The 15,768-nt window shown below is 39.9% G+C and overlaps 1 protein-coding gene and 1 non-coding gene across 3 annotated transcripts in view; one reads left to right on the top strand and one right to left on the bottom strand.

The window, feature by feature from the left end:
- The first annotated feature begins 420 nt into the window (after window positions 1-420).
- Window positions 421-15,768, top strand: part of LOC103377936 (probable E3 ubiquitin-protein ligase RNF144A-A) — a 30,519-nt gene continuing 15,171 nt past the window's right edge. Inside the window, exons 1-2 of one of the 2 annotated variants that reach the window (XM_008308936.3) lie at window positions 421-1,453; window positions 15,580-15,730. In XM_008308936.3, the coding sequence (XP_008307158.1) occupies window positions 15,596-15,730 (135 nt within the window). In that variant the 5' untranslated portion in view covers window positions 421-1,453; window positions 15,580-15,595. Of the gene's footprint in view, window positions 1,454-15,233; window positions 15,468-15,579; window positions 15,731-15,768 lie in introns of those variants that run through there. The other variant, XM_025057483.1, reaches the window with a different exon arrangement.
- On the bottom strand, window positions 4,583-4,670 carry trnar-ucu (transfer RNA arginine (anticodon UCU)). Its single transcript is given in 2 exon segments — window positions 4,583-4,618; window positions 4,634-4,670. It is a non-coding gene; the product is annotated as a tRNA-Arg (tRNA).

The raw sequence follows: 15,768 nt of genomic DNA, 5'->3' as shown, positions 1-15,768 counted from the left end.
GCCGGAGGGCTGTGGCTGCTGCTGCTGCGGCTGCTGCTGCTGCTGCTGCTGCGGTGAGAGAAGGCAGGAGGGAGTCGTAGACCGTGATGCACATGAACACACACTTCATTGGGCCACCTGCCACTGGTGCTGTTTGGTATTCACTGCTACACCTTTGACCATATTTTACACTTCATACAAAGTGTGCCGTGCTGCCCTCTACTTGTTTGTGTTTGCAGCAGGTGTGTGGTAATAGTGTATATAAACTGAGGCTGTCAAAATTAATGACATAAACATGATAATATTTTTTTAATTAATAAGATAAAAAAATAATAAGCATCCACTTACACAGTAGAGATACATTTTGTCATGTACGCACACTGCAGGAAAATGAATGTCATTGGTTGATTTACAAGGTTATTGGTTAATATATACGATTATAGGAAAACTAGTTAATTCATTTTGGGAAATATTCAAAGAGTAAAGTGTAATTAAAGAGTAGTGTTGTATAGTATTGTTTTTACATTGAAATTCAGTCAATAACAGCACAGAATGGGCAGTGTTATTTTTTTCAGGTTTTTCAGGTCTTCAATGCTAAAAAGGACATTTTGGAAATCACTTAGGTTAAAATCAATGAACCAAACTCAATGAAAACCTGTGTAAAATTGTTAAAGTTACAGCAGGTTTTGATGTAGCGCCATCTGTTTATTCTGTCCCAAAAATATAAATTTTTTTTAACTTGCGTTTTTCCTTGTTACCGCTTGAGGGCGATAACGGAAGTAATTTGTTTTTGAATTGTCGAAGCTGTTCGGAACGAAGTAGAGATTGATTTAGAAAGCTGTTAGGCACTGTTATGTCCACCAGGCGTCAGCAGAGAGCAGCAGAACGGAAGCCTCTCACAGACAAATGGCGTCTCTCCAGCGTAGAGCAGCTGATTTCCTACAGAGCACGGAAGCAGGGACGGAGCGGAGGTAAACACAACACCGCCCCTGGATTCCTGTGCTCAGCCTCTGTTCTCTGTGTCGCGCACTGGCGGCGGAACATCGCGCCTTCGTGGGCGATCGTTGTTTAACCGCTGAACCGTTGCACAAACAACCACGCAAGACAAGACTGGACAGTGTGCTGTGCAAACCCGGCTCTGCTTATTTATCTGCAGTCACTGGGTTTTCCTTGTTTTTCTTTTTTGCTTTGCTGATGGTAGTTGGTGTCACTGTAACACCGGGGCCTGGACTACGGCGCTGCAGGCGACAGTAGCAGGTCAAATGTTTCCACCCGGACGCAGGAGGGACACATAAGCAACATGGGCATCACTCCTACAGAGATATCATCATCATCATCATCATCCACCTCCTCTACATCCTCCTCTTCCTCCCCCTTCAACGCCTGACTCTTCCGTAATCCAATTCAAGAGATCATCTTTTCAAACCCTTGCTGTGGTTACAGCCACCAAGACGGCAGTATCTCCAAAAGCCAGGTAAAGATTATCACGCTTTTTTCCCTCTCTCTCTCTCTCTCTCTGTAGCAGCAGTACGAGCCGTTGGAGCCTCTGATCTGGATCAGTGAAATTAAAACGCGAGGCGTCTTTTCGCCATTTCCTCCTTTTAAAGACATGATAACCTGTAGACCACCTGAGTCTGCTGCTGCTGCTGCTCATGTCAGCGCAGCTTCTTAAAGCTAATTTTGGAAACAAACTCTCAGATGTTCTTATTTTGGAGAATCTGTCATGTTGTGAGTGTAGAACAAAGCACAGTGTTTTTCTTTGTAGGTAAAGATTATCACGCTTTTTTCCCTCAGACTGCCTGTCTGTCTGTCTGTCTGCCTGTCTGTCTGCCTGTCTGTCTGTCTGTCTTTCTGCAGGGTCTTTGTTGCTGGCTGACACTTGATCAGACTCGCTGTGAGTGTTGTTTTCCCCCCAGCCTTAGATTATTCTTGCGTCCCATGCAGCAGCTGCAGAGGGTTACATTTGAACTTCAAGAGTAGATGTCTCCACGGAGCTGTGAAAGGTCACCCTCGGCGCCCTGCCATTTCCATTTTAAGAAGCAGGTCCCACCTCAGGGTGTAGTCAGATTATAGATACAACTACAACTTCAGACTTCAGAGATGTTCTCTCTGTGTCTGTGTGTGTGTGTGTGTGTGTCTGTGTCTGTGTGTGTGTGTGTGTCAGATGGGGAGCTGCTTTCATCTGGATGTGCTGTTAGATGTTGTGATCTCTGTGCTGTGGATGGTGAAAGTTCCAGAAAACAAAGATAAAACAACATATGTCTCATCTGTACCACAGCTCATAATAACAGTCATAATGTTACTCCTTAAGAGAAAGATTTTTTTCTTTAGTAACATGTTGTAGTTTTCTTGCTCTCACTCTGCGTTGCATCCATTCCCTTTTTAAGAACAACCTCAAAAACGTGTAAAAAAAAAGTGTTATTAATGTTAAACCAATGATTGTTGTGATTTAACTAAAACCTTTTAAAAACTTTTAAAATGCTATATAAACACACTAGTCAGACTAAAACAGCCATAAGAGTATTCGCTGTATATGTCACACTAAAAAAATATTTAAATTATTCGGTAAATACTACATTTACAGAACAGTTAGCTTGGTGTTACTGCTCCTTAAGGTCTGTTTCATCTGCATGTGTGGAAGTACAGTAAACACGTGGGAGGGGACGTTACAGATTGCATACAGAAAAACAAGTAACACAACACGTGCATTTCCTGCAAAAAGGTTTTTTTGGACAGTCTCAGATTTTATTCCAAATCATCAAACCTGCATTAGTGCTGCACCCTGTCACTACTTCTGTACCGTTAAAGGTTTAGTTTTAATTGACCTAATGAGCAAGTAATAGGAATTATGTTTGATTTTAAACAAAAATATGTGAAATATCTAATAAAACGTAACCTTTCTTTCCAATTCCAAAGTAAACAATGGCTTTTAATATCTCCCCCATTGTCAGTTATTGATTCCCTCTTCAGTTTCCTGCCTCAAGGTCCTGCTGCAGGACCTTCACATTGAAAGACACTTACTTGTTCTCACACACACACACACAAGCAATTAGAAAAGATTCGGTCTTTCACGTGGAATAAGACAGATGTACTGTTAATGCAGTGATGAGCTTTTTTCCACTCTTCCCGGAAAGTTCCATTTTCCTTTGGGAAATATCTCGAATGCGTCAGGTCACCAACCCTTCTGTTACCAGTTTGTTTCGAACAAGAGACAGATTTTTAGTACACAACAGTAACACATTCCCCAGTGTTTCTACTGGCAGGCAGCACATTCCAAGTAGGATGTGGAGATGTGTTTACTTAGGAGTTGACAAGGAATGAGGTTACGATGCCCAGAACTCACTGTGCCATTTCAGTCCAGCGGGAGTACATGGATGGTCAGATATGAACACATAAACGTACACAGTAACACAGTAAAGTGTTCTTAACAACAGACAAAAGTATGTCTGAAGGCCCTGATGCTTTTTGATTTTATTGAGTCTCTAAAGTTGTTTGTTGCTGTGATAGTGGTGAATGACACTGAGCTAATCTTGAAAAGAAAAACTTTTTATTGTTACAGTCTGGCTGCTGTGGATGGAAGATGTTGAAAACACAAGATAAAAGTAATGCATTTGTGTAATGACCTATACCAGAGGTCACCAACTCTAAATATCACAAGGTCAGAATTATTCTAAATAAAAATGAAGTCTAACATTATTATTTGATTTTTTTTTAAACCAGTCAGATTGGACAGTCATTTGGCCCGTGAGCCACCACTTGGTGATCACTGATCTATGACATCATAAACAAAACACAACCGTAGCGATAGACCTCTTGTATGCTCAGCTAACACTTTATGATTACATTCATTCCTATGTCAAGTACAGTCTCAGGAAATAAAGTAGTATACGTGCTTACCTGATGTTACAGTAGATATAACTTGAATATTGATTTGATTTGATTAACAGAATTGACTGAATTAGCATGAAGTGCTACCGTAGCTGCTCACTAGCTCCATTTAGTGAAAAATATTCAATTTCTGGTCAATTAGTGTCTTCATCTGGATTTTAAATTATATTGATATTTTAGTAGCGCTTTGTTTTAATTAAGTGGCAATATTAGTGCTAATGAATACATTTTCCACTTCTTCCCTTTTTACTTTGTAGTATCCAGGTCTTTCTGGATGCCAGTCTGTCTTTATCGTGGTGTTTCACGTCTGAATAAATATGATGAAAATATCCACACACATCCTGTTAGGTATAAATGTCACTGCTACAAATAAAACTAGCTCCAACTCAAACAGCAGCAACTCAATGTGCTGTTGAACAGAGACGAGCTAGAATGTGACACCTGGTCAATTCAAACACACTTCATCAGTAATTGGGACTCTGTTAGTGTCAATTTGTATTTGATTGTTAAATCTTGCTTGACTGGATTCTACCGTCACTCTGTTTGGTCTCAAGCAGTGGTTCCCAACCCCCCCTTTTTTTACACAGCAGAACAATTTTTCCATGGTGTCTGTGTGTGTGATTGGCTGTCTCACAAAAAATAAAGCAAGACGCACTAATAGGAATCATTTATGATTTAAATACTACTCCCACACTGGGGAGCTTACCAAGATACTCGACTCTGGTGGGACTCGAACCCACAACCTTTGAATTGCTTCTGCTTGCCTTAGAAGTCCAATGCGCTATCCATTGCGCCACAGAGCCCTATGGATACATAAGTGTGAAGATTAGATTAGATTAAAGATTAAGGTTACATGATATACGATTTGTTATGAAACACCATGCAGATTAGCGAATTTGCGTTTTTATTTTAAAATGCTAAAAAAAACTTTTGAGATAATAGATCCAAATGATCCATGGCACAGTACTAGTTCCCTGACCCAGTGGTTGGACACCCCTGTTTTAAGGGTTGTGCCAGTGTATCCATTTTTGTTTATTGTTTTACAATCTGCCTCAAAAAGTATCTTCAGATTTCACATATTTTACTATTTGTACTGAATATAGTAGTATAAAGTACTGTAAAAATCCTACACACTGGGCTTCATGGTATTCACTGTTTTGATTTCCAGAGTTCAGCAGAGTTTAGAGGGGGGAAAAACACCACTAAACGAAAATCCTGTCTTTGTTTTTACTATGAGCTCAGAGATGTGTGTTAATCTCCTGCAAACACTGAAGAAAGGACCATTGTTTGGATACTTTCTAGTAACAATAATTCATCCACATGTATTTATATTTACGCAATAATTTGCCCCCCCCCCCAAGGATTGACCTAAAATAGAAAAATTCACAAATGTTTGATCGAAAACCTTTTCCTATGTAGAGTTAGGTATTTTGTAAGCAGCTCATTTGATTATGTTATTTATTTTGTCACTGCCCTTTACCTGCACATTAAAAAAACAAAGAATACAACATGTTTAGGCCCATACTCTGCTGTGAGCCACACGGAAAAATGTAAGAAATCACAAACAGGATGAGTCAGGAGTTAGGGCTGGATCAGGGAATGACGGTTGTGAGCCAAACGCTGCTGCAGTCTGGCTTGGCTTGAAGCACGAGTTAAAGCCACGCGGGATACAAGCACAGATGATCAGCACAGTGTGACTATGTAAAGTCTCTCTGCTCAGGAGAGATTTGGTTTCTTGACTCTGTAGCATGGTGTTTAAACATATGCTTAAAACCTGAAACTTCCTGCGTAGTTCAGTGCTGTTTAAACGCAAGCCCTAGAGAGATATTTATAAGTATAGACGTCTGAAAACAGTGAGGCAGAGACAGACTATTTCTTCCCAATGGTTGTCAATGGTTACACCTGAATATTAAGTATAATTGAAAATCTCCATTTAAAATGGTGCATAAAAGCCTGAACCAAAGAATTGTGTAAAATGAATTCACGTTGTCCAAGAGAAGGTTGTTTATCCAAGATTCAGTGTTAAAACTGTTTCATCATAGACACAATATAATCACAGTGGTTTTTTTTACTAGTCTTCTCCCATGTCGCAAGCATTTTATACAAAAGCATAAAAATAATCATGACACAAACACAATTTTGTCATTTTTTTCTTTTGCACAAACTCAGTACTTCTTGTAATCATGAAATATTTGATGATAAATATAAACACGTGTTAAGTCTTCAAAAATATTGTTCATGTTTCAAAAATGGGACCTGAGTTTGACATTGATGGCTGTGTGCAGCCCCACAAACAAGCAGAGCTCTGTGCTATATTCAGTTAGTCTTCGATCCAAGCTGTTGTTGGTGTCTGAGGGCTCAGATGTGTCACTGGTCTTTAGAGCTAAATGTCTGACTCGTTCTAGTTGAAGGTTGTTTTGTCCAAGTTAGAGTTAGATATTAATAAAAACTTTAATCTTTTATCAATGCACTCATCCAGTGGACCAGGAAAGTACAACTGTGTTGACGTGAATAAATATTATTGAAAATCTTTTTAAAACCTACTTTGTAATTTTATCTTATTACATTAATAGAAATAACAAGGGAATCAGCTTCATTCTTTTTTTTTTTTAGGATTATTTTATATGACGTTTGCTCAAAACACACAAAACAAAACATATACGACGTCAGCATCCATCGCTCAGTGGGCGCCACCGTAGTTCACTTCTGTGTTGGAGTGACTGGGTCAACAGTAGGATGTCACACCTTTCCTCAGGCGGTTCTTAGTTTCCTTCTTCCTGTTCTCTTCCATAGGAACAGACCCATTTGTTTCACAAGACAGAGGCTCAATTAAAAGGAAGGCAAATCCTGGAGGGCAAAGAAGAAAGTGCAAGACAAAAATGTGAGCGATCATTTCTGTGGACGATTTGTCAACAGTGTCCGCAATGGAGAGATTGTGAAAAACAAGGAGACAAAAGTGTGATCACGAGGCTCTTTGGAAGACTCTCCTTTGTTTAGTCTCCATGGCTGTAAGTCAGTGATTACTGGAAGTACTTGTCAGTTGTTTAGGCCAGTGTTATTGGTCTCCAAGGGCCTTTCAGTTGTAGTGACTCTTTCTTTCTCAGGCCCTGAAAACTCATTGTCCAGATGGACAACAGCCCACTTCACCATCCTACAACAACACATACTGTAGACTGGTCTACAGATTCCAGCAAAGGAACAAAACAGTGATCTATAAAAAATATATATTATACTGTGTCATCAAGGTTGTAGTGGCACTTTGGCCCAGAGGCAATGTCTCTGTCATTGGTGTGGAACCCCAGGGTTCACCTCCTGGGCAAGTTTGAATCCTGGTTAGGACGGTTGGTACCTTCCAGTGGACTCACCACCTGCAGGAAGGTTTGGGAGGTTGGTACGGTGCAGTGTGATTTGGGTGGAGACTGCTGCCCCCGCGACCCGGTAACGGATAAGCGGATGAAAATGGATGGATGGATCAAGGTTGTGTTAAAAACCCAGATGTGGCTCAGATCGTAATGGATTTTTAGCATTTAATTTTCAGTCACTTCCTGATCAAATAACTTTGCAATGCAGGCGAGGTTTTACTGGCTTACGTGTAATTTCAAGTTGGGGTTCAACATACAAAGCGCTCCCTTGCCTGTTTCGTTTTAATCAGTAATGCCCTGATGTTCCGTTTTCACGTGAAAAGAATCAAGTGTTGATCTTTTCTTTTCTTTTTTACACCTTGAGATCGTCTCAATGTAAATGGAGCATAACTGAGGTGAAGAGAAGAGAAGAGTGAGTGCTGCTGCTGGAAATCAATATCTAATTTAAAGATTTTGTTTTGCCATTTTGTAACAGTTTTATCCGGTTACACCGATTCCAAAAGAGTTGGCAGTCTTTTGTAGATAAACCAAAAAGTATTTTGTTTATATGTGGGCAGACATTTCTAAAGCAGATTTGATGAATGGAACTTGATTAGAAGGAAAGAAAAAACAAAAACAAAATAAGATTCAGAATAAATGATATTCCGGTTGTGGAAAATCCACAGCAGTGTAAGGAAAAAAAAGTCAGATGTTGTGTAATCGCTAACGTTTTCTTGGAAAATGATTTCTTCTCTCGGCTTCTTCCTGCATTGAATCAAACTGACGTGTCACCCCTGAGTTACTCCCCCCTCTTTCCAGTTTCCAGTTGGATTTCTGGCTAGGTTTTAGCAACTTCTTGGACCTTGTTTAAAAATGCAAGGAAGAAAATAATCTGTGTAAATGTGAACTCTTCAAGGTGTCAAGGTAGAATACAGCCAATGTACTAAGACAATGATTATCAACTGGTGGCCCGTGGACCGAATTTGGCTCATCGGACCATCCACTGCAGCCTGCAACTTATTCCAAAATAAACATGAGTAACCAAAATGAGATTTTTATTTCATTAGTTTAGTCGGTCTACCAAGGTGTCTGTCCAGATAAACTCTGAACATATATAGTTAGTGACCCCTGTACTCGGATGACGGTGGATTAGTCCTAGTGTATGAAGCAATGACATGTCTTTCAGATGTAGTAGCTAAAAAGTCCAGGAAAAATAGTTACAAGGGAAGAGAGGGAACCTGAAGATGTAGGAATAGAAATTATGTAAATGGTTGTTCAGTATAACATTTTACGTAATTCTCTGCACCTTTTAGAAAACAAAAACAAAAAATCTCTTTTCCTGATTAACAGGGTTTTTTTTGCAAAGGCCGTTTCTACACTGAACTCTGCAAGAAAATACACTGAGTTCCACAAGTGTGATCTGTGTGAGAACTGTTTTTACCTGTGCAAACACCACTGCCTCAGTATTTCCAATGATTCATGTTTGAACACTGTACGACTGTGTGGGTGGGTGAGGGGGGTGTCTGGGAAAGTGTATGTGTGCAATTGATGTTAGTATTTATTCATTTGGACATCTACTGAAACCAAGCACAGTGTGGGTTAGTTTGGAATTTATCAATTTTATTGGGACTGGATATAATAATAATGAAATACAAATCTTACAAATCATGAAATCTTATCTAATTCAACTGCGGGAAAATATTGCAAATACAACATACTCATAGCGACCATTATACCCCCATTGAGTACTCTGTGTCTAGTGGTTCTGGTTGTAATTCTAATTTCACTAAATATTGCTAAATATTACCATTAGACCACGATCCCTTGATCCCTCCGGTTCCCACGTCTAGAATCTCATGCTCTGTGATTTCCTTGTGTCCTATTACAGTGCGGTGACTTCCTCCTTGTGAAATCAGAGCAGCAGGGTGTGTGTTATTTACCATCTCATCCCCAGGTGCAGAGAATAATTGGGTTTTTGGAAATGAATTAATTTTGCTTGTGAAAATGCAGCACAAGTTGAAAGCAAAACATTCTGGGTCTAGTCAGGAGTTGTTAAGTCAGTGTTCAGGTCTGAGTCACAAAGGTGGAGAAAAGGAGGTACACCACAACAGATAAGTAACAAAAGGTGTTGCAGTATGAGTATTGTAGTAATAAGACTCATGTGTGCAGCAGCTGTATTCACTGTATTCTAGCTCCATTAAAGCTGACACATTTATTTTGTTTGGTCCTGTAACTTCTTCCACCGGCACAGACACCAACAGTGAGGGAGTTCTTAACTGGCCACTGCCAAAATACATCTCCAGGATTGTGTAACCCCGGGGGCATGAAAGGCCAGACTGATTGCTCTTGGCCACCACTCAGATCTGCCCCTCCATGTCAAGGACAGACCGTGACTGTCCCAGACGGCTGGCCCTCCACTGTGACACAGCAGTCATTTTCCACACATAGGTATTGAGAAAAATAATAATGTAGCTTAGTCGTCACCTTTATTTTCACAGTGGGACTTTGGTTGTTGTTTCAGTATTGTATGATCTACAGTTTTTTTCTGGTTTTGTCCGTTCCTCTTATTTTCTGCAGAGGCAGACATAAGAAAGGACATGACATAAGAGAAACTTTAAGACTGAACTAATTGGGCACGGAGAGCTGGACCGGACTGTAGAGGGATCAAAAAGCAGGAAGTGACAGGGTAGTGACGGAGGGAAGACTAGCCACAGGACCACTAATGGCCTATTATGGAGCCTGAGATCACGTCAGTTCTATTCAGACAGGCCAATTTTGGTTTCTTTTTTTTCTTTTCCTTGTGCCTGAATTTCAGGCAGCACCTCCTAAACCAATGGTTTCTACCTAAAAAAATCCATGGTATTATTATGTTGTCCACGAAGGTACATTTAGGCAAACATTAGGTTTCACGGATAAAAATCAGAAAAGAACAATAGTGTCAGCTGGTATCACAAAGTGCTTCATATTACATTCATTCTGCTGCAGCAAATAATGGCATAGTTGAGCAGCTATTGCCCCACCCACCCACCCCCACACCCCCAGGCTTCAGGGTATAGTCTTACCATCTGAACACGGTGCAGCTTTTTTCTGCACTGAGCTCAGTCCAACTCGTCTCACTGTTTACTGCAGATCCCTGTAAATCTGTAAATCAGCTGCAGGACAGACAGCTCTGTGCATGTGTTAACAGAAGTGTGTGTTGATGTGACTGAAGACGTGCACGGGCAAGTCAGACAGAGGTGAAGGTTTAAGGTGTAATAGTGTTATATTTTATTATTGACCAGTTTAAGTGACTGAGTGATCATTCAGTGTTGTCTCCTCCATTCTAGTCAATGGACCAGAGATGTTAAAATAAAAGGTTCAATCTGTGAAAATGTTCTCAAGTCTGCAAAACTCCGCCCAGTACCATAATATCAACAACAAAATTTCATCATTTTTCAATCCATTCTGGAAAACAAAACCATTGTTTTTGGCTTCAGGTTTTGAATAACGCCTCTCTTTACTGTCTATTTCAATGACTTTCGAAACTCTTTGTGAGTCAGAACAAACAGCTCCCACTAGTTGTATCATGTAAAAAAGAAGCTAGCACTTTTACCGTAACACCCAGAGAAGCTGTGCCCGCTAAAAAGTTAATGGCTTCTGGTGAAATCTCACAAGCCTTAATATTTCAGCTACAGGTCTTCGCCGCATAAAACATGTCTGGGTCGTGTCCAAACTTTTGTGACCTTTGCTGTGTACACTTAATGTATTACAGACTTAACCCACATTAACATGTCGGTGCTATTACCATGTATATAATATGAACAAATCTGTAATTTATTTAAGTTAATTTCATAATCAATACATTCTTGAAATATTTTCTTGGTTCTAAATCTTATATATATAAATCAATATTTGCAGCTCCACATTTTTGGCACCCTCTGGCAAAATTAAGCAATAATTCATTAACTGTGACCAGTCTTGCCTTTGTTGGACGTTCCTTCGACACCCTGACTTAATCCACAAGGCCTTTCACTCTAACTTTGTGTTGTTGAAACGTTGCAACATTTGAAGTATTTATGACATGAATCTGAATTCATTCTTGGCTTGTGGAGCCGCTCATGTAACATCTGCATTGGTGTTGCTATGCGCTGCCTGCTGCTATACCATAAAAAGAAAGAAAGAAAAAAAAAAAACATTCTCACCTCTAAACTGAGCAGAAGTTAGCTGAGGTGAAAATCTGCATAAAACTTTGTTGCTACTCTACAGGGAGCAGCACATTTGAAGGCAGAGCCATTTTATTGAATCTTGCATTATGCATTATGCAGCCACCTATATTTTTCATTAGTTCACCCTTTGGTACATATAATAAATACAATTAATATTGTACAGATGTCTTGCTAATAAAACAGTGCTGTTTAAAATTCAGGGATTTCTATTTTAGAAAATACTGCTATAAAAGACTGAATACAGAATATCTAAACCATGTTTCATCTCTGTTTTGTTTGTGACCTTGACAAAGAAAATACAGTGACTGTTGCTGGCCTCTAAAAACAGTGCCGCACAACTGTTGGGCAACAACCAGCACCCTATTAATACTTGTTGAAAGCTAGTGTTGACAAGTCATTTATTAGCACTGCTCAGTGCCATTCACCAGGACGTCGACTGTAAAAACTCAGCCCGTCTACATGTGAAAATCAGCTGTTTGAGAGGCAGTCGGTTCAGATCCCTACAGTAAAATAAGAACATTAAAACATTATATATCTTCCTCTGTATGAAGGGGTTTGCGTCTGGTCTTGTTTCATGTTGGAGTCTGGTCGACAGTTAGAGGTTTAGTTAGAGTGAAATATTTACATTTACTATGTAAATATTTCACTAACAACGACACTCTGGTCTTATTTTTCTCCATGTTAGGACTTGTTACTAACCATGTTTGCTCTTTCAAAACAACTTAATGATGTGTCATGGTGCGGGGGGTTTTTTCTTCCCTTTTTGCTATTATTATGCCTATTCTAACAAGTCTTGTTTTTGTGTAATTATATTCTTCAGTCTTGATCATGTTGAATGTTCACTGTCTACAGAACATTGCAGTTTTAATGGGTCATTACACGCAAAATGTCTGATCAAGAAGACAGCTAGCTTACTAATAGCATAACCTAATTTGGTTGTGGAATTGGTAGACACAGACTATGCTAATTATTTAGCTTGTTGGCTAACAAACAAGTATGATAGTGTGAGTGATGATAGTCATTTTTGAATGGATTTCTGTTATTTTGAATGCATGCACTGTCACATTATGTACCTGTTTTCTCTTTAACATACTTTAGGTATATATACGTACATATATATCTACTATTACTTTTTTGTGTATACCACTGTAACTGTCGCTCTTCCCTCTGGAGTCTGCACACTACGTATGCAGACGGGTGACAAGTACAGTTGATTTCAGTCCTAACTGAAACTACTGGACAGCTGTGGAATTGCAGCCAAATTGAATTTTTAATTTTAAAACTGCTCTTATGCACAGTCTTTGCTTTAATCATCAAGAGAGCCCCCTGCTGGAGTAAACCGTGACCACCTCTTCTCATAACATTTATAACACAAACTTTAACCCTCATTTTAGACCCAGTGTTTGAACTCTGGATTAAAGGTCAAAGGGCAAGTTATATGCATATTTGTGATCAAAGTTATTCAATATTTGATGTAACGCAGTAAATATTTGTGTATTTATAGCTGCAAAATATTCCGAGGTTTAATTGAGGGTATCAAATGTGCTGCTGAGAGAAATCCTTTTCACTTCTATGTTATGTAACCTTGTCTGAGTGTGTGTTATAAACTTGTCCCCTTCAGACCAACACTGACACATGCTGACCCCCGACCTCCTGGTTAATTGATTTGGTCTTTCTCGCTCCTGGACCTTCTCAGCCAGAGTATTGTTCTCTGAAACAGACAAGAGTTTAAATCACTTCATATGAAGCAGGACGTCCTCACGTGCACGACCTCGTGCCCTGAATGTTACCGTGCATCTGAGAGTAGTATGTGTTTTTCACTGATAATGGACCATGTAGTTAATAATGCAGCAGAACCGTCACACTTCACCACCGTTTCTCATGAGAACGCAGTTTTTTTTTCCTGTGTTGCACTAAAAACAGCGACTTTTATCACCGCTTCTCCCTCCCATCCTCAGGACATCTTTAAAAACCACTTCATTTGTCCTCATCGACCCTCTCTGTTTTATCGCAGTACTGATTCAGTGAGTAAAAGTACACATAGTAAGAAAGTCTTACCAGACACAGGGTGAATTACTTTGTAGTTGTACGTTTTCAACATCTTTAACCACAAATGTGATTGTGTGGAGCAGACATAGGAAGTAAATTGAAATCATCAGCTTCACGGCCAAGAGAGATGTGCTAATTCAGCTTCTCTCGCCTCAGATTTTCATTCTTCGCACAGTGTCAGCGCCTTTCTGTTAAGAATAGACATTGGATATCAGGAAGACAATGTGTGACGAAAATGAAAAAAAAGGGTGTTTCAGACTGCTGTTAACACCCAACATCTGTGATGCATCATGACGGTATGTGAGATCGGCGTACACCAGAGGTTTCCAAAGAAGGGGGCAGGCCCCTGTTGGGGCCGTGGAGCTATTACAGGGAGGGTTACAGCAAATCACATAGATTTTATCTTTCTAAACTTGTGCCACAGTGAGAAACCACATGGATTTATCACTTTATTTGTTCAATGAAAATAACGCTTTCGTTCTGACGCCTTCTGAGAGCATAACCCAACAATAGTTCTGTCTACAAAATTGGGGGGCCCTGCAGAAGGAGAAGGGAACCACTAGTAGCAATGGGAGTATTGTTTCTGTAGTATCAAAATATTGATATTCACAGAGTATTGATTGAGTATGGATTACTCGTCTCAAAAATTACTTAATGAAAAAAGTGAATATGTCACTTCCAAAATTGAACTGAAGAATTCATCTTACGTGACCTCTACGATGTCCACTAGACGTCTTTGTCCCTCAATGGTACCAACAAAACTATTTACGTTGCACCGTTTCTTTTGTATTAATATGTTAGTAAAAATACATTTTTAGATTGTTCATTGGGCAGTATTTGTCATGTGTTTTATTAGTTTAAGAATAATCACACAAAGTATCGATATCGGGAAAACAAATTCCAAAGAAGTCATTGTTAAATCAGTATCGTATCGAATCAAAGATTCTGGTATTGTTGATCACTAACATGCAATTTTTTTTCAAGCGTGTTGTAGGTTTCAGTTCCCTGATTGGTTGATGTTTATTGAACAGGATTAGGATGGTTCAGGTGCATTACCAAATAATAGATGTATAATTGTGGACAGTGTTTAGATCCTTAACGTCTTTTGGACGTCTTGTTGACAAAACTCCACTGAAGCCGAGCATCTGCAGTATTCAATCACCTATAGATTTCCAATACAGTGTTTCTCCAATAATGGACCTCTGCTAAGAATGCTCTCATTCATCCTCATTGATGTCTCCTGAGGGATTCATCTGTTTTCCTCTCACTTTTTTGCTTCATTCAGCAGTTTAAGGAGGACTGACGTAGACGGCAACACAATGTTTGTCTTAAGCACATGGATACAAATAAAGTACTGGTCATGGTTTAGGGAGACAAATATGACAAGTTTGTTCAGAGATGTTGTGTCATAAAGAGTAAACAGTGAAGAATTTTTCCATTTTCTTTTCAACAGAATAAGTGTGAAGTGATGGACTATGTCACGCAGCCACACAGTCTGTACACAGTCGTTTTCAGTGTGTGACCAGTCAAAAGAAACCAGAATCTTTCTCCCATCTCCTCTTCACTCAGGTGCTTGATTCCCTCTCCCTCGCCTCCCCTCTCCAGGCCCGCACCCTCCATCCTCCCAAGATTCTTCTTCTGCCAGTTGCTAAGCAGCAGAGTTGATGGTGTTGATGTTGTTGTTGTGCAGAGCTACTTCCTGTAAACAGCTGAGTTGGTGCACTTTGCAACGAGCTTCCAAGGCAGTGAGAGAGTGAGACAAGGCAGCCGAAAATAACCCAGTCTGACTTGCACAAAAGAGATGCAGTGACGTCTGTGGGAGATGAGGAGGGGGTAGAAAAAAAAGTGTTTCATTCAGAGTGAAAAAAATGTTTTCAGGGAGTTGAAATAGCTGATGGCCACAGGAGTCTGAGTCTTTGAACGTCATTTTCCTGATGTTGGTCTCAGAATAAAAAAGGAATGGCGCTGACATTGACCTTTTAAACTGGTGTCACTCCACATCTAGGTCCAGAGGACACAACTCAGAATGCATTCTTAATCTGTGTCACCACAAATAAAGCTGGGCATGGACTCTGGATTTAATAATGTTTACTTTTTTCCTGCTGTGTGCGCTGTAGCTCTGTGACGGTGAAGATGACCACTGCGCGGTACCGACCCACCTGGGAGCTGGCCATGGACCCTCTGGTGTCGTGTAAGCTGTGTCTTGGAGAGTTCCCGCTGGAGCAGATGACCACCATCACTCAGTGCCAATGTGTCTTCTGCACCTTGGTGAGTGTGGACACTGTGCAAGTGACAATAAGTCTCCT

Source organism: Cynoglossus semilaevis, chromosome 1, assembly GCF_000523025.1.
Source record: "Cynoglossus semilaevis isolate Cse_v1.0 chromosome 1, Cse_v1.0, whole genome shotgun sequence".
In the NCBI taxonomy this organism is placed as follows: Eukaryota; Metazoa; Chordata; class Actinopteri; order Pleuronectiformes; family Cynoglossidae; genus Cynoglossus; species Cynoglossus semilaevis.
The sequence above is the reverse complement of the archived record's forward strand: the minus strand, read 5'-3'. Positions and strand labels throughout refer to the sequence as shown.